The 27,482-nt window shown below is 35.3% G+C and overlaps 1 protein-coding gene across 4 annotated transcripts in view; it reads right to left on the bottom strand.

The window, feature by feature from the left end:
- LOC117420131 (neuronal PAS domain-containing protein 3) overlaps window positions 1-27,482 on the bottom strand; it is a 228,853-nt gene that overhangs the window by 73,105 nt on the left and 128,266 nt on the right. For all 4 annotated transcript variants that reach the window (XM_058991636.1, XM_058991637.1, XM_058991638.1 and 1 more), the window contains one exon: window positions 14,686-14,775. In XM_058991636.1, the coding sequence (XP_058847619.1) occupies window positions 14,686-14,775 (90 nt within the window). The remainder of the gene's footprint in view (window positions 1-14,685; window positions 14,776-27,482) is intronic.

The raw sequence follows: 27,482 nt of genomic DNA, 5'->3' as shown, positions 1-27,482 counted from the left end.
ACAACTTCAAGATCTTCAACAGTCGAAAATGGAGACCAATGACAATAATCATCGTATTGACATGATTTTAATATATAGACTGAACTTGCTCAGTGTCTAAAAGCATTTAAACTATATACCCGTTAAAATTGTGCCACAGCTCAGAATGAAGGGTTTCCAGTAAGGGGAGGCTGTGACTAGACCATGAGATATTGTACCAGTACCACATACAACTGACCCGTGATGAGCAAGATCTGACATGGAGTACCTGTGAAGGTACTTACACCAGCTCGATTCCTTTCTCTTTCAACAGTCAATGGTGCGATTTAATATTTTAAGCAAAAATAAACATTCTAAACACCGGCCTCGCAAAGGTTAAGAAACAGAGTGGTAACCCGTAGCGCCTCAGAACCTTCTACAAATCAGTTGTGGACCAGTTTACAGGCAATGTTAATGGATTCTTAATGTATATTCAGTAGGATGAAAAAAAAAGGCTGTTATGAGCTGCGGTTGCTGCAGGAGCTGGTTAAATGATTCAGGGAACTACAGCTTTCATTTAGTTTTGTGCCCTCCAGTCTGTTTATACTGGTCGATACACTTGTCTGAAGAATATAATGGATTAGCACATCATTCAACAAACTAGAGGGAAGGCAGGCTCAAGGCGACAGAGACAGAAAAGTAAATTACAGTTAGCAGTGGAGGTAGGCCATGCCTGGAGCTAGGAAACATCATATCAGCTCACAACTTCCATTTGAGCAGAATGCTACCAGAATTGAGTGGAATGAAAACTTGTTCAAATTAAATAAAACAATTTAATCAAATAAAATAATAAAATCACTCCAGAGTAAACCCTGCTGGTACAGCAGCAGCTTTGTCTTGATATAATACAAACAAGAACTTAAAATGCAAATACTTGACGGAAACTGCAAACATGTACAGTATTGACAATGTAACAGTTTTTATTTATTACAGTAGAGTTAGATGCTTTAAGATATATATATATATATATATATATATATATATATATATATATATATATATATATATATATAGCCTTTGTGTGCTGTATATCTGAAAAAAAATACAGTACACTGAATGACAAATGTTACTACAGTTGCCAAAGCCTCTCTATAGAACAGGAAAAACATATAGACAATCTGTATTGATTTCATTCCCTGCTATGTTTAGCCCAAAAATGACACCACAATCAGTTTGGTTAATATAGTGATTAATTTTCATCAAAAGAATGGCGGGACATAAAATGATAAATGGGTATTTCAGACTATTGGTAGGGCTTTTGTCTGAAACCTTTTCATGAGTATACACCACAGTTACGTATAAAATAATGTATAGTTTTATAAAAGCAATAAGAAACTCCAAGAACGTCCACATTTCTATCCAGTTTTGATTGCTGTAAACATGGCATGGCAGTTGGAAGCTAGGACCTGACAGTTATGCATTTTGTTAAATGTGAAATGCGACACTTATAAAATATATATACAAAATATAAAAAAATATATCACTATTTCTAGAAAGGCAATAGAGATATAACAGCAAACTCAAAGCATTTTTTACAAGAATAATTCATAGCATTTTTATGTTTCCAAATACTGACTCACAGACTTCAATTCACAATCATTTGCTGTTCTAATGCAATGTAGAATACGATGTTAGTAGCAAAAAAGTATAACACTATAATACTTCCAGACTGAAAAGATAAATCTGGTTTCTTCTCAGATCATCTATCAAAGAATATGTCATTCTATTAAAAATGGTGGATATATACAGTATATACAGTATATTGTTGACTATTGTTTTGTATTACATGTTACAATTTGTATTGTTGCGTTCTTTAAAAAGGGATTACCCTTGATCACAAAGTGCAAGAGATATGTGAAAGCAGCTCCATAGATCTTCTAAATGACACCCATTTGCACTTAAATGAAGAAACTTAAACACTGGAACACTATTACAGTTTGCCATATGTGATTTCATTTCTATATCCTACCTTATATGCCATCAAAGGAAATGTCCTTTGAAGCATTGCCAGGACTGCGTTCTTTAATTCGATATGCTAGATGCGCCCTTTAAAATCCATATCATCTCCTTTCTACTATGACTGGCTGTATGATAGATATATCACTGCAGCTGCCTTGTCTTTGAAGGTTAAACTATAAAATATGCTATAGGTATAAGCTGAAGTCCATTCTTTTAAACAAGCTGGTCTAATGTAGATGCAATGTACAGACACCATGAAAATCACCTTAAAGCCACTGCTCCATCACTCCATGTTCCTGATGGTTTGTGCTGTGATGGTGCATACATTGTGCTGTGACTCACAAAAAATTCTGGATGATTTTAAAATGGAGTTGATAAAATCCACAATAGGCAGTATTAAAAGATATGTTAGTCAATAAAATCGCCATACACTTAATCTTCACTTAGTATTCAAGAAGTTTTCTTGTACATGCACAGTATGTTACCTATCTCTCTTCTCATGCGTCAGTGTGGGGGTAAAGCTAATAAAAGACGTGTCCTGAACGGTCAACCCCAGAACACACTCTAAGTCTGGTGTATTTTTTGGTCTTCAACCTGTCAAGCCCCAGTTCACTCCATCCTCATTCCGTTACACCTGTTTGAGTGCCAGCAGACCACTTTGGACTTTATTTCTACTAGGTACATTGCTCCTAATACTGCTTTCCTCTTAACACCTCAATCATAATACACTCCTACTCTTAAAATCGTCTCAGCACTAAGTGGAGTAAGTCATAAAAACTGTCCAATAAATTTGTAATAAATTCTGTTAAACACAGCAAAAAAAAAAATCAGTTATGGCCTGTGTCTTAAATTTGAGTATAGTGATGGGTGTATTTAAATCACCAACAGTGATATGACTGCCCAAGTACAATAACACAAAAAGACTAACAAAAACATTACTGCCCGATGACATGACATACAGGTAGCCATTTTCAAAGAAGCGTCATTAACTTCCTGAGAACTTTGAAGAGAAGCTTTTATAGTTTCAGTGTTTCGTTATTAGTCTCTGTTCCAATAAACAGTAACAGCTTGGACAGATTGGAAATGCTGATCAAACCCTCGTATTTTTCGACATGCCAAGCAATACCACAGTTCACAAAAAGGGAGAAAAACATGTTTGAGTAATCACAACTGTAAATGAGAAGTAGCGCATGACTGCAATGCTCTGTGTGACAGCAAACGGCTGCAAACTGCCTCCATACATCCTTTTCTTATAATCAGAATTTAGGTTGTATCTTTGAAAATGCATCTTTATTTGAAGTTTTATTTTTTCCTCAAATTGAGGGGCGGAAATTTGGGATGCGTCAAATTTGAGGATGCCTTAAATTCAAAGGACTATGATAGATTCACCTTTCGAACAGACTCCTTTCCATTTTTCATTCTGTTGCATTCATTTCTCACCCTATTTTATTTTAAGGTTACATCAGTCAGGATATCACAGGTAGAATAATTGTCCCTGTGATTCTGAACTGTATATATTGATTCATTACTAATTATCTATCACAGTGGCTGGGTCTCCTGAGCGTCACTCCAGGTGTTCCTAATGATAATGAATGGATGAAGTTATCATCCAAATATACAAAGCAGTCGTGACATTTCAGAAATCCTCTAAGCAAATTTCGCTGTTATCTCCCTAAAGTCAACCAGAGGTAGCTAGGCTCTGCAATCAACTAAAATGCATCATTAAGTCAGAGTAATTAGCTCTCATTTGTAAAGCTACAGTAAACAAAACCTGATCATTCATAAATTATACACTTTGTGGTTATTTTTCACACCTTGCTTGAGACTTTTGCCCCAGTCAAAAGAAAGAGCGTATTAAACTCCCACTAGGCAGTTACAAGAAGGTGGTTTATTTATACATGCATCAGCTTTTTAAAAAATATAAACCTCCTGTGAGATTTAAAAGGGGTTGCTCAGGTGAGAAGTTTATGCATTCAATGACTTATATATCCAACCTTGCTACTCAAGCAAGGAAACAGAGGATACTATCTTGAACATTAACGCAAAGCAATGCCAAGATAGTGTAAATGTATAGGAGATGAAGGAAAGTGCAGTGAGCACATGAGTACCTCTCGGGCCTCCCAATAACCCACCTTTAATCTTGAGCCGAGTTACAGGTATGTAGCGTCTTCATGGCTCATTATTCTCCTTGCTGACTCACTTTCCAAGTCATGTCAATTCAGTAACAATGGAAAGAAACCTAGCCCTTGTCTGAGAGGGTATACAGAAACCCACAGGGTAAGATATGGTTCCAAGTGGGCAATGCAAAAATAACCAGTGTTACTTAGGTACAACTATCTCTTTATCTGTTTATCCCAGTTGGAAATAATGTCTTGGAATGGGGGACACAGCTTTGGTACATACCCTGACTCATTCAGGATTTTAATCAGTATGTTGTTACAAATCAAACAAATACTCAAACCACCCTACAATATATAAACCACCTAGCACTAGTACAGTTGACAGGTTGCCTTTTCTGTTTTGGTAAAACACTTCTATTACCTGCAGTCATGAACATGTTACAAAAGCATTTTGGCATATAATGGGTGAGTGCTCAAAAATGGTTGAAAACCATTGACTTAATTCCCCCCTGTTGTGCACTAAATTACTTTTGGATCCACAAACATCAAATCTTCACGCTTTCCGCATTCCATCTGTCGTGGCAACATGTAGCCAATGCACATACTACTGATGCTGCCCTTCACACAAAACCACTAACAGCCCCCACCTGTCTGTGTTGCCCCGACAGAAGACAGGGTTTTATTTTTAGATTTCTGAAATTGGAATCCTGTCCGTCACATGGCTACTGAGACTTTCTGCTCTCGCTCAAAGGAGGTCAAGTCTCATTTCTTATTCTTCATATGACTTTTCCATTCTTTATGTGAGCTTGTTATATCCGTATATGATGGGTTTCCAGACCTAATATATGGTAAGATTACAGGTATATATCTTTTTGCAGCTAGCAGATATCCCCACAGTAATGTCCTATATGTGTGGCCATCGTGGCTTGAGCCTAAGTTAACCAAAAACACATTACTTAATAAATGTCCATACAAAAACCTGATTAAATATATTACTGCAATATTCATGACATTGCAGTGCAAACCTGTGGAACAGAACCAGCATGACATTTTGATGCCATAAGCAATGAAAGACAGTGTTTTCGTTGGAATTACATTTATTCACAATCAACCTTTTGCCTTTTACTAACACGCTTTACACTAACAAGTAGCAACTGTTGCAAACACTGGTTACTTTCTACAAGTTTAGAATCCTCCAATGGCTTTGGATGACTCAGTAATCCAATGTGCAAATTCAAGGGCCAGCACAAGTAGCTTATCACACCTGTTTTCATTGCACTTGCTACTAGTCAAGCAGACAGCTTTACTATATTTAACACATAGGGCAAAATATTCAAATGTCTTGCGTAAAGATTTTTTTTCAGCAAGTCCTTTTTGCGAAAAAAAAGTTGCGCTCTTGAGTGAGATTCAAAATAGATGTTGCATTGGAAAAAATGGGTTTGCAAGTTGTTCTCTTGCAAGTGCTTTCCCCTCAAATTTGGGGGAGGTGTCATGAATAATCCTGCAAGGTCACCACCACGAGCAAAATTCAAAGTTAATTTGTTTGCAAACCACTATGTTGCTTGGAAATCACTTAAGACTGGTTACACTCCTCTTAATTATTTTGCAGGAAGTATTTCAGGACAATCTCTGTTTCTAGTTAGAGTGAACATGGCTTTCAGACAGCTATATTTGCAAATTATTATTATTATTTATTTCTTAGCAGACACCCTTATCCAGGACGACTTACAAGTGTTACAAGATATCACATTATTTTTTACATATAATTACCCATTTATACAGTTGAGTTTTTACTGGAGCAATCTAGGTAAAGTACCTTGCTCAAGGGTACAGCAGCAGTGTTCCCGCACTAGGGATTGAACCCACAACCCTCTGGTCAAGAGTCCAGAGCCCAAACCACTACTCCACACCGCTTTTATTAGAGCATTTTACAAATGCTAGCAGAGCAACAGAAAAACAGGAAATATTGTGTGGGCAGAATATGCAGACAACATATAATGTACAAAAAAACAATACATGCACCCTACACAAACATTGGTTTGACCCATGGTCCGCGCTGTAGTAATATCTAGCTATATCTAACATTATCAGCACTGTGAATGCAACAGAACCTGCAGTTTGTGGAGATTACAATAAATAAATAAATAAATAAATAAATAAATAAATAAATAAATACATTTCTGTTTAGGCTAGACAGTTGTTAGCTTGGTTTTATTCTCTATTAATTAAATTCTATTCATTGAAAAAAGGAAAGAGGGAACCAGACTGTTATTATTGTTTTTATAGGGGGAAGTTAGCAGGCAATGTTCCTGCATAGGGATAGGGGTACATGCAGGCATGAATGCACTTAAGTTCAACACAAACCCTAAATAAAATGCTGTTCCTGTTATTAAGGAGTAGTATAACTGGAAGCAGTGGTATGTAAAAATAACAGAAGCCAGTTTTCACTTTAGTGAAGCAGGCTACAATATTTGTTATTTATTGAAATGAATGTTCAGCTTTCATATTGAAGCTTGTTGTGTTCTACTCATTCAATCAAACCAAGTAGTGTAGGAATTTGCTTTTATCCTTCAAGGCGTTTTTCAAATCAAGTAAGCTTATTTCATTTGTGTATAAAAAACGACAATAGAGTCGCAGTCCTTCTTTTGCAGCCAGTGTCATCTTTATGGCATGTAATTGGTAAAGTAATTAAATGTCCCTGGCAGTGGACTGTCTCTGTTTAGCGCATGCAAGAACTTGCAGAATGGATAAAACTGTGTTGAGAATTGTAAGAAAACGCATATGAGAGCACAACATTTAATGACATTTTTAACTGTCATAGCTAAAGAGGTGCTTGGGCTATGCCTCGTCAAGCCCAAATAATGCTTCTTCATTTTGCAAAAACTTGCAATGGTTATATACCTCGAGAGAGAGCTGCGGTTGATTTTCTGTGTTAATTCATGTTAATTTATTAATTTCCGCAGCGCTGCGATAATTGCAGTTTCTCTTTTAGATTTCACTCACTTGTGATTTTACGCAAAATATTCCATCATACAGAGTCTACTGATGAACATGTTTGATTAAAACTACATGCATTGTACTGTATTGCATTATAATACAATTTTCTGTTTTCTCTTAGCTAGTCTTAATTTGTTTTCTCATTCATACATTGTGAGAGAAAGGGGCAAATAAAACATAATTACACTATCAGCATCAACCACAAAGACACTGTAGTTTTAAAAGGACCGGCATCACACTATACAATTAAGTTAAATTTCTTTAGAAGGCATATGATTTTTTTTTTAATATGTGATGGAATTTTAAAAAGGTAAAACCTATTTTTTCTTACCCAAAATAAACTTCAGACCAAAAAGTAACGGCAACTTTATAATGTTCTTATTCATTGCAAAAAACAAACAAACAATACACAAGAGTACATAGTGAGTTATGTATTCATATTTTCCCTTTATAGTATACTTTCATTGCAGCATTAATACCATCATCTGCCTTTGATTCCATCTAGTCTACAGCAACTATTCGCCTGCTTACGTCATTTTTAAGTTGCATCCTACAAACCCTATTGTTGTGTGGCATGTTAAGTGGCAAGCCTGAAGCCACAGCCAGTTGGTCGGTGCACAGATTCCTTGCACTAGAATGGTTGATGGCATTTACTAGCATCACCTTTCAACTCTCAGCACATCAATGCTGGCAGACAGCAGCATGAAATATGATCCCTGGCAGATAGCGGATCCTCATTCATCTGACTATGGGGCTCTGTGCTCCATTGCACAAACAGCGTCTCTCCCACTTCTGAGAGGACACTAATAAAAAAGGCATCAATTTTCAGCTCTAGTACTACTGTGATCTCTTTATATGTTCGACATCCAACATTAAATTAAAATGCTGTTATAAATCCTACTTTCTGAATTTGCAATGAGTGTTGGGTTTTTGTCGCATGAGACTGCAGCAAATCTTGTCAAAAGCAAGGAAGCATGTCTTGTTCACTCAGAATTAATGTTATGGATGAAAGGGAGAGGGAAAGGATGGAGAATAGGGTGAGCTACAGATGTCAGAAGTACAAAGTGAGAGAACTGTTATGAACAAAACAATTGTTTTTAGAAATGTGTGTATCTTTAATGTAGACACCCTGCTAGTTATACAGACACATTAATGTGACTCGACCGAAGCGTCCTGCTACAATCTGTTTTCTTAGCATGGTTATGATTCCTTTACTGTCAAAAAAGAGGAAGCTTTCTTTGAAAATATACAGTGCATCAAAATCTCATGCTTATCTTATTAGATGTAATCATGATTTGTATGATAGCTATTATTCCAGCATATTTCAGTATGTTACTTGAGCTGAAATAATTAGACTGCGTAGATGTTATATTGTGTAGACAATGTAAGATTTTATGTCCAAAATGCATCATTGTACATATAAGAGGAATATGGTAGTTGCTACTATTAATACCCAACAGGATGTCCTGTTTTGTGGAGGAACAACTGTAGCTTTTTATATACTACGGAGATGGTATCTTCCACATTTGCCTTCAAGCTTACCAACACCTTACTCGACTAGTAGAACCAAAGACTCTATGGACCAAAAGCTTATTAAATCTAGTGGTCTCTGGTGTTCAGGAATTCTGGGTCTCAAAGTGTACATCTGACGTGAAAAATACTTTGTTAATTGAACTCTTCCCTAGGCTGTTGGAAGCAATGCCAGAACCTATCAACCCTGTGAACTTTCCAGTGTTTCAAACCGACTTTTTTCTGTTTTTTTTTTAATCAAAGTGATTGGCTGGAGGAGGGTCCGTGTAGTAACTAATTGCTGTGTGTGATCTTAAAAGCACTGTGCTGGAGGAAAAACAAATCTGTGTATTTACAGTAAATGTGGCATAACCGGTATTACATTTTCTTGCTTTGTATGTAAAATACAGGGTGAAAACTTAACCAGTTTGTTTATTATATATCCGATTAAATTGGATAAAGGCGTCTGACAAATAAATACAAAATAATAAATATTTCTAAAAAGTGGGCTTTAAACTGGGGAGATAAAATAATTGCTATAAAAACAACAACAAATGTCAAAGTTTGTCTGTGAATGCATAGTGCTTCTTTCACTCTTAAAATGCTTGTCACATAAATTAATAATGCTTATTTAATAAAGACATATTTTGAGTATAAAAGGCTACTGTTTCAATGTGCATTAGTTATAGAATTAACTTTTGAACTTTATGAACAACATTGCTCTTAATTTGTACCTCCAATAATTACATTTTTTGCCAACTGCAAGTAGCAATTCTACACTATTTGATTCAAACATTATTTGAAGAGTTTATCAATGACCCAAAAACAACTAACTTCAATGAAATGCCAAAACAGCAATTACTGTAATTTGTATACATATTAAAGTGAAAAGACTTTAATTACCCTCTGCTGTTTCTTTGGTGAAATCAGCAGAGATCGGAGCCAGCTGGGGTCTTTGCCCTATTAAAATGTTCCGGGCCCTGTAATCCTGTAAAAAGTAAATGTAATCCTGCAAAAAGTAAATGTGTAACTTAAATTCAGACTGATGCTATTTCCCATTTTCTTATCTCACTCAATTTGTGAAAAAACTGCAAGGGTTAGTTTGTTTTATTTTTTAAATAATAATAATAAAAAAATACCATTTCACAAGAAGAAAGCATTGTTTGTACGACAAAAAGTAAAAAACAAAACAAAAAAACATGTAACAATTGGCTATATCTTCTTACCTATGCATCATATATTGTTCACAGTCAGAAATAGACCTCTGCGATTAGCTTCATTAAAAGGACACATCATGTCAGATTTATTACAAATGTTATTACCATTCTCTCCTGTACTTTCATACTTTATACGCACTGTAGCAGGGCGAGCAGCCCTGTACATTGTTTTGTTTATTTTAGTTTAGAACGGAGTCCCCTCCGCCCCTGTGCAGATTATTGTTTTTGTTTATTATAATTTAGTATTGTAATTATATGACAGCGAAGCACCGCGTATTTTGTTATTGTTTTTTATTAGGACGGCATAGCCGATTGTTTTGTTTAGCGTGGATGGGTAGCCCCATCCACAACACAATTAAACTCGTGCAGAAGGTGGCCATCTCCTGAATTAATTAAGTGATTAATTTTGTTGCTAATCGGGAGATGGTCACCTGTTATAAAAAGCCTGCAGCTCTCCAACTCAGTGTGGGAGTTCAGAGGAGGAACGAGAGAGCAGAGAGACGGCGAGTAAAAACGAAAACGAAAACGAAAACGAAAACGAAAACGAAACTTAATAAAAGAAACATAGGAACAGTGAAGGCAATCTGCCCAGCCTGACCTTTGTTTATGTATTTTTATTTTTGTGTTTGTGATTTTGTTTTGTTCAAACCTTTTATTTTCGCTCTGTGAGCAAGTGTTTTTGTTTAGATATTTATTTTATTTTTGTTATTTAAAAATAAAAAGATGAGCCGTCTTTCTTACTTTAACTGCAGTCCCTGGTGTCAGTTTATTTACCTTCCTGCTTCTGCCTGACGTCACCGCTCAGTTACCCTGTCACACACACATACAAGCTTTTTTTGGTAGGTACTACTGTCTAAAAAAGTAAAAGTGTTTTGTATTGTAGATATTGCACACCATTTTTCCAGATGCATGTGCACCGATAGATTTTGTCCAATTTCCATTTAATTCCGCCTCTTGTCAGTAAAACCTCTGGCACTCTACAGTAGTAATTGTCTTCTTATTCCACCCATTTTACACCACATAATCTATTCACGTCTGTGAGTCTTCACTCATACATTTCATCAATGATTTCACTTAAAAACCTTTTGAAGATCTGTTTATCATTTTTCATTTGTCCAATTATTAATAAGCTTGTTGACTTCCATTTTATTTTTCTGGCACTGGTTCAATACCTAAATCGAAGAGGAGAAAACTTTTGTTTCCCCAAAGGATCCTGCCCTGAGAAACCTTGACATGCACAAAGGCAGCCCTAGACAAAGTTGCCCTGCTGAGAACGATAAGGTCACCCGTGGGATTGCTGAGATTATCTCAGTCAAGCACTTGGACAGAATGCAGTCAAATGATGCATCATGCAGTCATTTTCTGGGGGAAAATCAATTTCTTTACCAGGTCGCTATTTGCTTTTCAAAGTGCCCTTGTAGTATTTGCCTCTGAGCATTTATCAATTTAAATGTTGTAAATTGATAATGTTTCTGCACGCCTTGTACCTTCCATGAGTTATTTTGGTACTTTTGTCTTTAACACATTTTGCAAACCCCTGCAGACTTAAAATCAGATAGTAATAAAGACACAAGGTGAATATTCTACCAATTTTCTTCAAAGATATTTTAGATTATTTTTTTAAAAATAGAATTCCAAGCATACTGGACATCAGTATATACAAAGCCCCAAAGTCACGAGGATTTTAAAAGAAGATTGAATAAAAAGCATTGAATATTTGAATATGTTTTAGAGCTATACAGTACAAATCAAGTAATCAATCGCATTACATTTCCATGCACACTGTATCAGTAGAATCGATAAAATGCATTTTTAATAGGATTTAAGACCTAATTTAAAACACTTAAACAGGATATACAAACAAACAATCCCTCCTTGAATCTTCATGACAATAGGCACGTCATGCCATGGTATCTATGTCACTGAATGTGCACTCTCTTTTTGCAGATTACTTGTTTTGTTTGTTTGTTTGTTTGTTTTCCCATTACAGCCTACACATACAGATACATACTTTTTGGGGCTACTTTGATTATGCATTAAAAGCTGGTCAGGTGTGTCACTTTTAAAAGCGCTTCTCTTTGTAAGCTGCACTGGAATCAAAATTTATTTGCACATTAACACCTATGCAAGGTTCTGCATTAGTGACATTCTGAAATGCTTAAAACAGTCAAGTGCACGTTTCTGTAAATTGCCTCTTTTGTTTTATGTAGTGGCTCAACTAAAGTATTCCTAACCTTAAATGAGTTAGTGGCCCTCGTCTCCGCTCTCTGAAAAACCCAATGCTTTTTTTATTATTTAGTTAAATCCAAATTCATATCAGAACATATATATGACACCCTTACTATGTATTTAATGTTGTTCTGCCTTACTGTGGCTTAAGGTTCGTTTTAAATTCTGCACAATTAAATGCAAATATTTCTTACTTTTTCAGAGTAAAAAAAGTGTGCATGTAGATTCTGAGGTACTGCAAGCTGGTGTTTTAAAAGGAGCAATTCATCTCCTAACTGCAGCGGCCCAGCTACACTTTACTGTCCTGAAGGTTAAAAGAAACTGCCATCCACAAAACTCATTATGGTTTCATTTACATTTTTTTTTTCTCACGTAAATTCGCTAAATTTTGCAATGCAGAGACTCAGAATCTCAATTTAAGGTGATTCACATACTAAAGTTATTAGTATTTTTTATTTAATTATTTAAACAGTGTTAGTATTTAGATCTGCCACCACTTAGATCAATCGACTAGAACCCAATGTCTGCCAATATGAAAACGCAAAACAGACAACAGATAATCTAAATGACAGTATTTTCAATACTGAACTGCATTGTATCTGCAATTCAACATGAAATATGTCAGCATACCAGTATTCAGCTAATGTGTTGCTTGTAAGGGGTTAAATAGAGTCCCCTTCGAACAGATGATAATTCAGATGGCCGCCGTATTCCAGATGCATCAATTTCCTTGAAAATCCAATCCATACATGTGCATATGCTGTGCTGGCAGGAGTACTGACTAAAATGGCCAAAACCCAAAAGCTAATATTCTTTTGGCCAGAATAATGCAATTATTATTTTCCTAGCTAGCAACCTAAGCATACAGTGCCATCTGCTATACAAAGCAAACAGACACATCTCAATTACAGAGAATGCAGCTGCCTTGACAGATCCGGGATTGTAACGTTAACCGCAGCGTTTCAGTTAAGTTCTAAACTACTATAAAATAAATAATCACAGCTTACCTTTGAACAGGACATTTGAACTTGTGTATTACGTTTGCAAAACAGCCTTTTTTATTATACATGTCGGGCACCCTTTACTGTATCTAAATAATCAGCACATCCCAATGACAGCACTTCAACGTTATCGTACACTATGATGCATATCCCAGCTATGAAACGAATACTGTATTACTGGAGCGTACATGGCTTTAGAGCACTGAGACCTGATATTATTCTTTAACTGTAAATGCATGGAAGTGTTGAAAGATGAGCTGTTGGAGGTTTTTCAAAACTCGCCAGGAGAGGATTTGCTTTTATACAGTATGAACATCATTTCAAGTTCTTTGGAGCTGGGTGTAACACCGTGGTGAAACTGATAGCTCAGCAGACCAGTAGCAACCATTATAAAGGTTTATACAAAACACAACTCAGTAACTCATACAGTGAGAAACGTATAAATGTGTCAATATGCAATGTATGAGATATATTTAATGAAGCAAAAAAACAGTATCATCTACTTATGGAGGTCACCAGTACACCCTTTTCATAGTTTAAAGAAATAATTGTTATTTTCATAAACATATATTTTTTTTAAATCTTATAAATAGTCTCCACTTTCTGTGCCAGAAAAAATAAATCTAGTAATTTTTCAACCATTCATGTGTTATTTATATTTAAACTTAAAAACCTGGACATCTTAGTCTTAACATATTGATTGAGATAGTGGTTAAGCCAGCATCAACTTATGTTCTTAAGTTTTTCAATATAAACAAATATTGGAGAAAAAATATGCTTACAGTTAGTTAAGTCCTTAATATCCAGCCATAGGCACAGAAAACAAAGACCATCAAGATAATTCCAATATGTTTATAAAGGGCAATGGAACAAAATGTTACAATTAATCAATTATTTGATAAAAAATCAATCATCAATTAACATTAAATTAATTCCCTCTGCACTGTTAGTCTGGAATGCTCTTTGTCACATAATTTATATATTGATGCTAGTAAAAAATCATTTAGAAAATGGTTCCAAAGCCAATGAGAAAGATAGGTCAGAGGCCTGTCACAGAAACACATTTTTAAGTCTTTTCTTCGGCTGAAGACTGTGGTGTATTCCAACAACAACAGCAAGATTAGATAACCTGTACAATTAATTAAAAGGGTTTCACTGAATTTCTCTTTGCCCTTTGATATAAATATGTATTTTTTGTAAGAACAAATGTACTATTCTCCTACATCTTTTTGAAGCAATACACAGTACCGTATTTATTTCAGAAATTATTTATTTACAGTATAACCCTGCTTATACCCAATTTTACAGCTTGGTGGAAACTGAAACACAACAATGTCAAGGGATGTGCCCAAGTCACAAAGTAATTATGTTGTTGAGTTGGGTATCAAACACAATTTTTAGTATGCTTCAGCATAAAACAATTGCAGATATATTATATATATATATATATATATATATATATATATATATATATATATATATATATATATATATAGATATGTCTATGGATATAACTAATGTTCTCTCCTAACAGCTAAAATGTTGCAACAGTTTCAGGCAAACAATTGATACAGCCATGCATTGTTAGTAAGTGTGATGCTCAAGCAAAATATAATTAACATTCAAAGTACTTACTTGTGATAGTCCCAAGTAGATAGACACAGTTTCAGAGATGTATAAAAACTTTCCTTCTTTGTTTAGTGCAAATACAAATCCATCCAGAGACTGTAGAGATAAAACAAAAAAAGAGAATTGTTAGGAACTCACTCAGCGAAGACAGGACAAATCTCACAACAGTTTAAGGTCATCTGCAAAAGTCACAGTGTAAAAAAAATGCTGGCGCTGGGGTGGTATTTCAAATTATAGCCTTAAATAGCGAGTCTCTTTTTAATAAACAGTAATCAAAATGAGCAATTCATTCAAGATGAAAACATCAACACAGGCAGTCATATTAAGAAGCATGGTACATGAAGTTGGCTTAGATTTTAATCAATTTTGAAGAAGAAAATTCCTGCCTATTCTTGAAATCTAACAGCTAAGCATGAATAGGAAAAGGTAGTAATAATGTCCCCTTAACATTTGGAAATTAAAGGTTAATTGCTTCTAAATATAACATGTGATTTTCATTTTATCAGCATTGAATCAATTGATTGATTATATTTATAATTAATTGCTATATGAATTTATAACAGATTATAGATACTAGTTATTGTAACCCAATACACAAAAGTAACATTCTTGCATTTAAAAACTGCATAACACATATTAGTGCCATAGCCTACATACACTTGTGGAATAACATCTCACACCAAATGCACAGTTTCATTAATCGCATAATGGATTTTAAAATGTAGTTTTGATTGTCTTAGTTACAGTAGTCAGAGATAAAGCATTGTCTGTCTGATTAGGTATTATTGAGGCATGAATAATTAAAATGTAAAAGACTAAAAACTACTACTATAGTATATATATATTAGGGCTGCTATGATTAAATCTCATTATATACATCAATATAAATACTGGATAATCGATTCAATAATTACATTTTTGTAATGCGCATAGTTAATACCATTATTTAAGTTTAAAAAAGACTAATTTATATAGATTACATTCTAAAGTACTGTAATCTCTTAGGAATACATATTTTAGTAGTTACCCCTCGCATTCACAAGATTTTACTTAACTGCAATGATATTAAAATAATCATGGCGGAGGGAGAGGAATGGAGCAAAAATGTGGGCGGTACAGTCATCGATATTTATTCGAACGATTCGATTTTGTATGCCCAATTAATCATTTGCTATTTGGAGGCCTACCTGACAGCCCTAATATATATATATATGTGTGTGTGTATTTTGAGAATACACAATGAATTATACAGATATACTGTATGTACTAAGAAAAAGCAGTTTAAATACACCAAATGCTTCTGATGAAAAGAACATCCATTTGCAAACAACTGGCAAAAAAATTAATTCTTTCATATCAACTGAAAAAAAAAAGAAAATGTTGTTTTTACTTATTCTGCTATTACTGCAGTCTACTTCAATCCTAAAGAAATGTTTCCAACAGGCAGCAAAGATACTAGGGTCAAAGGAGTTAATTACATATTGTCCCCCACCATGTATGATAATCTAAGGGCAGCAGTGTGGAGTAGTGGTTAGGGCTCTGGACTCTTGACCGGAGGGTTGTGGGTTCAATCCCCAGTGGGGGACACTGCTGCTGCTGTACCCTTGAGCAAGGTACTTTACCTAGATTGCTCCAGTAAAAACCCAACTGTATAAATGGGTCATTGTATGTAAAAAAAAAATAATAATAATGTAATTGTATGTAAAAATAATGTGGTATATTGTAAGTCGCCCTGGATAAGGGCGTCTGCTAAGAAATAAATAATAATAATAATAATAGTTAACCATGTCTGGATTAAGATGAAAGGAGTCTCTTCAATAGCAGAATGTGCTCTGTGACCACAGACTTATTTATGTTTAATAAAAACAAAACAAAAAATGGGAACAGCTCTAAATTAAAAAGCTTCCTATTTAAAAGAAACTCAGTCTTTGAGAGATTTTTATATTCCTGGTAAAACACCCTCAGGCTATTTGCAGTGTATAGATATGAAGCTGATTTTGCTAACTACCATTGAAACTCTCTGTATACAATTCAGAACATATACATATTAAATGTAAATGTTAGGTATTGGGGTTCACATTACTCACATTATTATTACACATTAATAATAATGTCAGCATGTGTGCGTCATTTGTCTCCTGACATCAGCACTAGTAAAATATTGATACATTTTTCATTTCAGACAATACTTTGTGCTAGACGACCAAATCTGCATTTAGCATCCCTCACAACACATTAGTGTGTGTACCACAAGAACACAATTGAGAAAAATGGCGCTGAGAATGTAAGGTCTGCTGCTAATCTCTGCTAGTTTTTATTGTTTTTAACAGCAAATGCGTAAACTTGCACAATAGGCACTGGCAGGTTAAATAAAACGGGGAATATATAAATATAAAACAGATAGTTTTTTGTTTTTCTTTCATTGGTAGTTAGTTTTAAAATGCAGGGCTTTAAAAATATTCACATTGCTGCAGTTGGTATTTCTTTGTATTCAATCTTCTGTTCATATGTTTTAGTTATAATATTTACAGAATCTGTCTCCTAGATGTATTCAATTTCAACAGTTTTTTTCTCCTCTCTCATTTTCATCCAAGCTATAACCACAGGGAAATACCTTTACGCTATACAGTCCTGACACCAATCACACCCTCATTGATCTGTGCAGACTGGAGGCTGTTTCTGCAAAGGTGAGGTAGCTTATATCAATTTGCCCCTTACGGTGAAACCCTTCCTGGTGTTTGAAGTCAGTAGTAGCCACTTCTCTTAACACTTGCACTTTCTTTTTTTAAAATAAAAGCCATCTGCAATACTCCAAATCCAATTCTCCAGAGAGCATCACTTCATGAGGAGCTTCAGAGGTGATAAACTGCCTCTGTTTACAGGCTAACTGCTGTGTAAAGTATGTGATAAATCATGAGGAAACAAACTTCTGATCTATGAGGGAAACAGATTATATTAAGAATATTTGATACCATTTATTTAAAATCGCCACGCTCCTCTGGTTCCCTTGCTATTATAAATAACTTGTGACACCGAAACACGCTGAAGTGATTCTGTCGACGAGAATAAGCCACTTTCCAGAATGAAAAGCTCAAATGCAAAGCTAATGTTGACACCTTCCTTTACTGCTACAGTGCTGACCTTCTGCTTCTGTTCCACAGCTGGTATCTCGGAACAGGTGAGAAGACATTCTGGAGCTGAGCTGTCAACAGAACTTAAATCCCTTACTGCACTTCCAGGCAAAAAAATGTATGTTGCACAGCTACCCTGCAAACCGATTACTTACAGCAAGGAAGATAAACAGGCGGAGATTGATTCAAAAGCAACACTTCAAAATAAATGCTATATAGCAGAATAGCATTATGGATTGTGAAGTTAAAGACACTATATGGTGAAAAGAATAATAATAATGGGTAATACTTTCCACAGGCAAATTCAGTCTGTTGTCATATAAAATAACACTTGCATTTTTATGCTTAAATAATTGATCACACACAATCTGTGTTTGCAATATATGTTTTAACCCTTTTGCTTTTTTTATAAGCACTGCTTTGAAGGATTAAAAGGCATGTCACATAAAAAGAGCCAACAGAAGTTAGCTTTGTGGGGTACAAGTTAGAGATCTCAATACTGATGGATCTCACACTAAAATGTAGAGAATTTACTCAACTTCCAGAAAATGTCTATAGATGACCAAACATCGTCCCTTTTCTGAGTGCTGTTCCGTTACATCACCAAAACGTCACAAATTATTAACACACGGAACATACTGTACAGTACTATACATAGAAACATTTACTTTTAATTAATACTTTCATTATATATGTGACCTATATAAGTCCATACAATTGGATGCCAAAATTCAGAATTGTTGACAGGTGCCTTGCAATATCAGTCTTTGAATCTATAATATAAGAAGAAAATGGTTAAATCAAAGCATGTAGTTATCCTGTGAAGGTTGGTGAGCTTTGTGTAATAAAACTATTTACAGCAGTGCCAGTACTTTTATTTAACCCAGATATCAATCTTTTTAGTGTAATATAATGACCATTTGATTGAAGTAGAATCATTTAACCCTTTTAGTCTTGTGTGTGGCTTTTGATACATCAGGTCATAACCTATGATGATTTCTGATAAAAGCAGACTGATTCTACAATGTCTAAAGGGGGTATCAACATCTGTTATTGTGAACAGCACTTAAATACATTTTCTATTTTGTTGCAACAGATTCTTGGTTACATTACATGGTAGTTTTCTGGGTCCACCTTAATGAAAGCAAAAGCAATATTTGACCACCAACAACCTTTTTTCAGTAGATAACTAATGAGTTTTAATTCTAAGACTGACTTTTGTTTCAGCTTGTTGTACAACACAATATAAGCAATCCTGTTTGGATGAAATCCAAATCTTTAGATGAGTGAACACATGGATTGCAATGATATAACATGCCTTTTCAACATTCGCTTCCATAATGGTGAACTTTCATCTGGGAAAGAAATCCCCTACTTGAGAAAGAATACACAATGGCTTTATGTCCAAAGTATTTCAGTCTTCTCATCTCTGGGGTCTCATAGGATCTCTGGATTATAAGGCCACTGGAGAACCACTTCCAGTAAACCAGAGTAAAAAAGTCAGTGGTAAAAGTGGCCACCTTGTAGGGTTCATGGACCCAGGAGACTCTGCATCAGTGTGAAAGTGTCTTTAATCTTAAAGCCTCAAGCCACAGGGTACAGGAGACCTACATACTTTGAAAACCTAAAAACAACTACAATAGGAATATCTTCCAAAGCCTTTATTAGGAAAGATAGTAACTCAATGCAAACAGTAACCCATGTGTCCTGTCAACCTTCTGCATTTTGGTCTGTGCATCTAGTCTGTCTCCATGCTTAGAGGGAAGGGTAGAGACATAGGTTTGGCAGGGTGTGTGGGTGTGTGTGTGTGTGTGTTTGTGTGTGTGTGTGTGTGTGTGCAAGCCAGTGTTTAATTAGTACAGGAAGCTTAGAAACGAAGTAAAAGTTGTGAGGCAGTGTCTCTATTATAAATGCCCTTGCTTCTTTATGGCTTGAGTTATGTTGAGCTGGCCAAGATATCCTATACTTGCCAAACCAAAACAATACATTCAGACAGTGTCTGGGGGTGCATTTGTAGCTGCAGCAGCATCAGCTGGCAGTGTCTTGAGTACAGTAGTCAAAATTGAGGATCAAAGACAGAGAAACTGGCTGTAAAATCTTAATCTTTAGGAAAAGCCAAACACTCAATGCTATAGTACCCACTGCTATTAGGTAATCTGTCTTTGAATGTATCTTTAATAAGCAACTGAATACGAAATTGCAACTTTCTATAGGTACTGAGTTTTTCTCTCCTCACGATATTCAGAGTCATTCTTTTCCTACTTAGTAAGCAGACACAGACATTTAAATATCCCGTAATTTAAATGACTATGAATTGAGTAATCTGCATTGGTAGGGCTGAATTTTGTCCTAAATCAGAACTGCATAGCAACGCATTTCCTGAAAAGTACGGCAAACACGTTGTGAGGAAAACTGTCATGACTTGTGCATGTAAACGCCGCCATTGTTGGCAAACAGGAATGACGCCCTCTTTAATACCAAGGACACAACAACTGTCAGTTTCTTTTGAGCCTGAAGCTTTAGTGGGCACTTTAGAGTTCATTAACAAAGCCAGTGGTAGTCTCAGTTGATGGGCTGATTGACTATCAACCTACAATTAAATACTGTATTAGGTCAGCCAATATAGAAAGAGGCATCAGCTCAATGGGCAGCTGGCAGTACAGTCACCAAATGTTTTCTGGGCAGTCCCAGAGCTCTGAACAACAACAAAATATAAAGCAGGCTTGTAAGATGATGCCTTGCTGTCTGCACATCTAAATAGAAAAGTGTGTGTGTAACATTTTAAGCCAATGATCCCTTTTTGTGTTTAAATATGTACAGAATTAGCCTACATGGCCAGTTTTCATAGTCCTGTGATATGTTCTGATTTAAGCAGGTTTTAGGGCATGTCTAATGTGACATATTTAGCGGGTGAAAATGGCAGAACTAGCATAGTTGTCAGTTAGCGTTTAGTGAATTACAAATCTCACAATGAGCCATTTACAAGGATTAAGGAAGCTAAATTTGGATGCAAAGTAAGTATATCAAAAGCTGCCATATTGCTGAGGGGACTGCCTTATATATTTGTAATTTAATGCCATGTAGAATTTAATGCCATGTAGCCATGTAGAAATGTGCAAATACAGAAGGATGTATTGATTTATTTACTAGAAGTACTGATAGCTGATGCAATGTTTAAACCACTAGCCTTCTCTAATTCATGTATTCAGACTTTTTCTAAATTAGGCCAAATATTATCGGGCCAATCTTATATAAATATATAACATTTAAAAAAAATAAAAAATAAAAAATAAAAAGAATTGCTTATGCAACCTATGACATATTTACTGGTCCTTTATACTGTGAAATGACCTGTCTAAGACAGCAGTTTTTCCCTAATAAATTAATTTCTACCTTTAAGCTTTTCTTAATGGAATCTGAAACACTGCTGTATGTCCTGTGTTGCCGAATTCCAGTATACCATATTTTACAGCACAAACATACTGTATGTAGTACAAACACTTAGCTCTAAAGACGGGAAATGCTTTTTTATGGTGTTCAGCAAGTTTAGGTTACATTTTTAAATGTACCTTTTTTGTAATAAAGATTATTATTATTATTATTATTTTTCTATTAACACATTTTTTTCTCTGTTTTGTAAAAATAATGAGAGAAGTCAGAAATGCAGCAGAAAAGAGAAATAAAGAATGTGGTCAGAAGATACTACAGTCAAATCACTACAGGATCAGCAGTTATTTTTCTGCTAGACAAGACTTTTCCCACGTCGTGCCTACCTTTCTTTAAAGTATGATGATAACTTTACTTTCTTATTTTTATATTACTATAGGACATCTAAGAGAAATACCAGCCTTTCTGCTGAAAAAAAACAAACATAAAAAAACAGATTTGCTTGGTAACATCCAACTGCAGACTATAGAATGGTGCAGCAGAGAACAATTTAGTAAATAGGGAATAGTGCTGTGCCTTAAAAAAGGACTCCTTGGGGTTATGAACCAACAATGTTGTTTTTTCTTCCCTGCGTGCTAGGATTTAATTAAGTGATAACAGTCACCTTGGGGTGACTGCACAAGACAATAATATCTGGGTAAAGAAATGCTGAAGAGAGCCGAGTACAGTAGGTTTATCTAACAAAAAGCAATAAAAGAAAAAGAATGTGGTGGTATTTATATTACATAAAAAAACTGTTTTATTTACCTGCTCCAAAAGGCAAAAAAAAAAAATAATAATTTTGAAAAACAGATTTGAGTTAACTGAGATCATAAGAGGATTACTTATTTAAAAGCTTATGTGTTTAAATCCTGGCTTAATGAAATAAAATAGCAATACAGATACAAACACAGATTACCTGGAATAATTCATCAAAATGAAAACAATAAATCTTACAAATAAGTGAGTCCTTATGATTGCTTGGAGGATAGAGCACATATATTAGATTTTCTATGTTTATAATTAATGCTCTCTTTCGTAATTTTCAGAGTTTATTAACATTAGCCTTGATTACTGGTAGTTGATTTTAAAACAGAAAACCACATTCTTGATGCATATTCTCCACAGTGTAGGCACGCAGGACATACAATTAGAAACAAAATAATTGTCAGTAGGGCGTAGGGCCCCCAGTGGCAGCCAGGATGGCCCTGGTTTGACATTTGTTCTGGAGGGATATGAGCCTCTAATTCCTGCAGGAAAGTGGGGGGTGAGACTGTTCCTTATGAAACACTGGCCTTTTATTCAATCTTGGATATGGAGCTGCTGTATGGAAAACACAGTCAATCATTTATTGGGACTGAAAAATCTACTGGGACTGCTGGTCCTTAAAAAATAAAGAATAATGTTTTTAAACAAACGATTGACACAGAAAATAACAATTTATACTGTAGAGTTTATTTTGTTTTCATTATGCATTTCATAAGGATTTAATAGGGATATGACTAGCCCCTGTACCTGAAACATATCATCTACAGTATCTACTGTAACAATTACTGGTATCTGTCTTTCTAACAAGTAGCCATATCCCATATGCAATGCAGCAACTGTACAGAATAAAGTGGTTTCAAAAAGTAGAAATTCAACATTTAGTCATCTGCATCCAATATGACAAGTTGCAGAACTTTTGATATTAACCCCGTTAATAAGTCTCTTAGCGCATCATTTTTACAACAATTTAATGTAGATGTTCTGAACAGGCAATACTTAAACTTCAAGTAGCAAGAGGGGGCTCTGAAGAAAATTCCCCAGCTTCCGTGTAATGAAAAGCTGAGGATATACCTTCTGCGGTTTTTCAGCGCGATGCTTTCACATCCTTTTGTCAAGGGTTTTCAAACTGACAACTTGTAAATTTAAAATACCAAAATGCCCAAAGCGATAACCACCGGCTCTGAGAAACTCCTTCAATACAGAGGAGAAAAAAAAGGAGTCTAAGCAATGCTTCTTAAGAAATCACACAGGGCCTGACCACGATAGTCTAATTATGCTAATTGCTTCAATGCCCTTGCTTTATTTATGCTCAGCGGCTAAGATAAATAAAAGGAAATTGCTTTGGATCTAACTGGATTCATTTCAGAATGCAAACTAGCCCATGTTTGTTATGTGATTGCTGATCTGTTTACACTAAATTCTGCAGGTAATTGCAGTTTTGATTGCACATGTATTTCTCTATGTACAGGCCCCAAGACTGAGTCTGTCTCTTTTTATAATTAAATGGTTTGTAATATTTAAACTCACTAAACAGCAAAAAAAAAAAAAAAAAATGTGTCAACATTTACATATTTTTCACATGAAAGATAATCCTGCAGTGTTGGGAATGCAGAATACTGTATTTTTATTTTTGCTGTTTTGCTGTTTAGTGCTTAATTTGCCCTTAAATATAAGCCCTAGTTATTTAGATTAGCATTCATATAGCAGATCTTTCTAATTTAGAGATACAAGTTTGGTTCTAAAATGGGCTGGATATACAAGAAAGAATGTTCAAACCATACATCTGTTCCCAAGTCAGTATCGTGCAATGGACAGATGTCCACATGTATCCCAAATCTGCTGCACCATATGCACTTTTGATAACCCATCATTTACTGTGTTACAGATTTTTTTTCTACTTTCTTCAGATTACCATATCTTTTTTCAGAAAAGATAAGAAAAATAATATTTGGTTTGGAAATTTTGGAACATATACCATAGATTGGACCCATTTTCTCCCCAATTTGAAATGCGGACTCCAAATAACAAAGCCGTAAATCTCTGCATTTCATAATTTCTCAGTTTGAAATATATACAGTATCTTTCTAAATCATAGAGGATAATATTAGAAAGGACTTTCAGCTTATAACAGTACAACAGGGTTAGTGTTTACTGAACTTGAAAATTAGAGGCTTTGTATCAACCTGGTTTCAAAAGGTGCTGTTTATGAATAATTTAAATGAGCTGTGAATGTTCAGGCCTACAGTAGTGCCAAGGACTGAAAAAAAAGAAAGAAACAATACAGCCCTGAGACCCACAATTCTCAAATCAGAACCCCATGCATATGTCCTAAAAAGCATCAAAGTGAGATACAGAGGGGAATTCCAATTTATAAAAATCTGATTCAAATGCGGTAGGTCTATGCTTATCTGATCTCGACTGAGAACTGGAAAACACTAACACTGCGGCAGGTATACCAGGTTGGCTAATGTCTGGAAAGATCAAAAGAGAGCATCTAGTTTTTAGCTTCCGATTTGACCTTCCGATGGTATTGGGCTTTCATGAACATCAGTGTTCATTGTTCAGTTTGGCATTGCCACATTTTTAAGGAATGTATACTCTTGTTTTAAGTCTTTAGGTCTTGATTTTTCATGTATATTTCTCGATTTACAAAAACGCCTAGTTCTGCGGGACAGTTGCCTCATATTCCCAAAGCACCTTTAAAAATGTGTTGGGCACTCTGTAAAAATGAAAAAAAGGGTGGAAAATTGTAGAGCTGTGTTGGGGGTGTGGACCAGCCAACATCATTATACATGCACACCCACAAGCTCGACTCATGTATGTGCAACACAAAGGAAAGAGTACTTTGTAAGGTCAGCTCAACCCAGCTTGGCGCTTCAGTATTCCCCTGGGTCCTGTTGCAAGTTATTTTAAACTATTACATTATTTTGAGTTCCTTTAGTTCCAGTACTGCCTTCCTACGGCAACATTTCAGCAAAAAATAAAATAAAAAAAAAAAACGTATTTTTTCTGAACATTTTATTATTTGTTTTAAAAGACAATCAAGAAAGAAATAATAGATAATGTGAATGAAATAGACACATATACAGTACAAACCTGTAGCTACAGTGCCAAGTGTCCCAATAACTAATATAGTGTGCCTTAATAAATAATAACAGAAGATCTGAAAACACACAGCATGCAAACGGTCAGACTAAGAAACATGGTTTTTGTATTGAAATTGTACGTCGATGGTTCTTGTCAAAAAACAGTACCAAAAATAATGCACATCAAAAAAGGAAACTTTACACACTGCTGACTTTAAAAGTGGTTTCAGACGGTCTTCTTTTGTTTGTCATCCCTGCCCCCAGCTGTGGTCTGTGTGGGGCTCGGCGGAGCTCTGTACCTCTGGTATCTCAGAGAACTGTGCTGATTTATTTATTGTATTTTTGAGGCCTCTCTGCAATAGGGAACAAAATGTGCAAGCCACTGGAGATTCAATTGACACATCTTTTGTGTACCTCTGTAAAACACGAGCCACTAACTTACAATGCATCCACAGGAAATCAGCTGCATCAAGAATTCAAATAGGAAGGGTTCCCAGAGGTGTATTGTTGTTTAAGAAAAAAAAAAAGAAAATTCAATAGAGAATTACTCTTGTCTTCTTTTGTAAGAAATCAAGATTCAGCAAAAGTTTTGTCTTGGGAACTTAGCAGATATAAGCCTGGATAAAATGTACATTAATCATTCCTACGATTCTTATTTCTTTAACACAAATCCTTTTTAAACACCTGATCCTTGGTTTTGACTCACATGAAGCCTATCGCTTCAGTAGGGTTATAGTGTTATGCCCTCAAGGCTTAGATAAGCCATTGCCATAGTCCCATATTTTGTTAAATCACTGCCACCACATTTAGCTGAAAGGAGGGACTATAGGAATAGAACTGTTTTTTTTCCAGCCTTCTCTAAGATACGTATCAGGCTGCTAAAAGAGACATTAGTCTTTTGTCTGGATTGCACCTGACATATCCTTATGAAAACAATCTTGAACTTGTCTTAGGTCTAATCTAGGTTAACCACCTCTGGCTCTCATAAGCATTTAAAAAGGACCTCACAAAACTGCACCCTTGTACCATTTCCTTTTATATCCAAACATCTTTTCAAGTAACTCTTACACATGGAGTAGAACCATTTTATTTCTATCATACTCCTGCACTCCCCATACAAGCCAGAGGCCTGCTGTTTTATCTTTACAAAGAAAGGCAAACAGAAAGTCTTCCAAAAAAAATTGTGCAAAAAACGATATTTAGTATATCACTGTATTATTTATGGATAAAAGGGGCTGTTCTACAGATATTGTCTATAGGTTCAATTTATTTTAAGTACTGTATTTGTGGCATGGTGATATTGTACTTTACATAAAAGCATTCTGTCAGACATTTTGTGTTTTTTTGTTGTTTTTGTCTTTAACCGAATGTTTGCCCCTGACTGGTCAGAATATCTGTTTAACAAAAAATAATGAAAAGCTTGTGAACCAAGGCAATTACTTCTGGGCTCTTACAGGTTGAGCTCTGCAGTGTAGACTCGCTTCACCTGAGCCTTTGTTTGTAAGCTTATAAAAGCATTCTAAAATTCAAAATGAAGCTGCATGAGGGCCCACAGACACTTATTATTTTGCACCAAAGAACCATCTCTTTCCTATCAATCTGTGTGACTAAAACAAGCTACATCTTACATACTGTACTGTGGTTTCTGTGAACCTGCTCTTATTTATTTATCCTTTAGTTTGAATTGAATTCCCAATTTTAAAAAGTTAGAAGGCAGGCAGAGATTTTCTGAGTATTTATTGGCATTCATTTCCACACAAACCGAAAGTTAAAGCAGCAGTAATTATCTCTAGGGTCTTTTATAGGCCTATAAGAAAACCAATAAAAGCTGCAAGTAGTAATATGTATCTTGTTGTGTGAAATTTAATCAGCATGCAGGGAAGTTACTGTAATGTCCGACATAAATAATTTGGACATAAAAAAAACCCCAACAAATATCACAAAGCAATGCAGGTCAGCACCTTTTGTCTTTGAAAATGAGGTATAAACCACCAGACCCGCTAAGTTGAAGATTTAAATGATTAAGCTGTGTTTTTAGTGAAGTATGCTCTCCGTTTGCTCAAGCGTGGCACTAGTCACATACAAGCATTTATCACGGTTCTTCTCTAAATCACAATGAAAGCTTTCAAGATACATATTTTCTGCAGTTAATAGCCCTATTGGGCATTGTCAGAAGAACACACTGAAACTGGAGGGGTCTTACCATTTTAAAAATCTTTACAGAGGTTTAATTACTAATTAAACCCCAGCCACATGACCCACAAGGTGATGTCAGTCTGCTAATTAAATATGTAAATGTGGACAGGGAGCAGTGAATGAGGAATAAGCCGCTTATTAATATAACTCATATCAAGTGATATCTGTAAGCTATCACAACGGGCTTCTTTCTCAG

Source organism: Acipenser ruthenus, chromosome 18, assembly GCF_902713425.1.
Source record: "Acipenser ruthenus chromosome 18, fAciRut3.2 maternal haplotype, whole genome shotgun sequence".
Lineage (NCBI taxonomy): Eukaryota > Metazoa > Chordata > Actinopteri > Acipenseriformes > Acipenseridae > Acipenser > Acipenser ruthenus.
The sequence above is the reverse complement of the archived record's forward strand: the minus strand, read 5'-3'. Positions and strand labels throughout refer to the sequence as shown.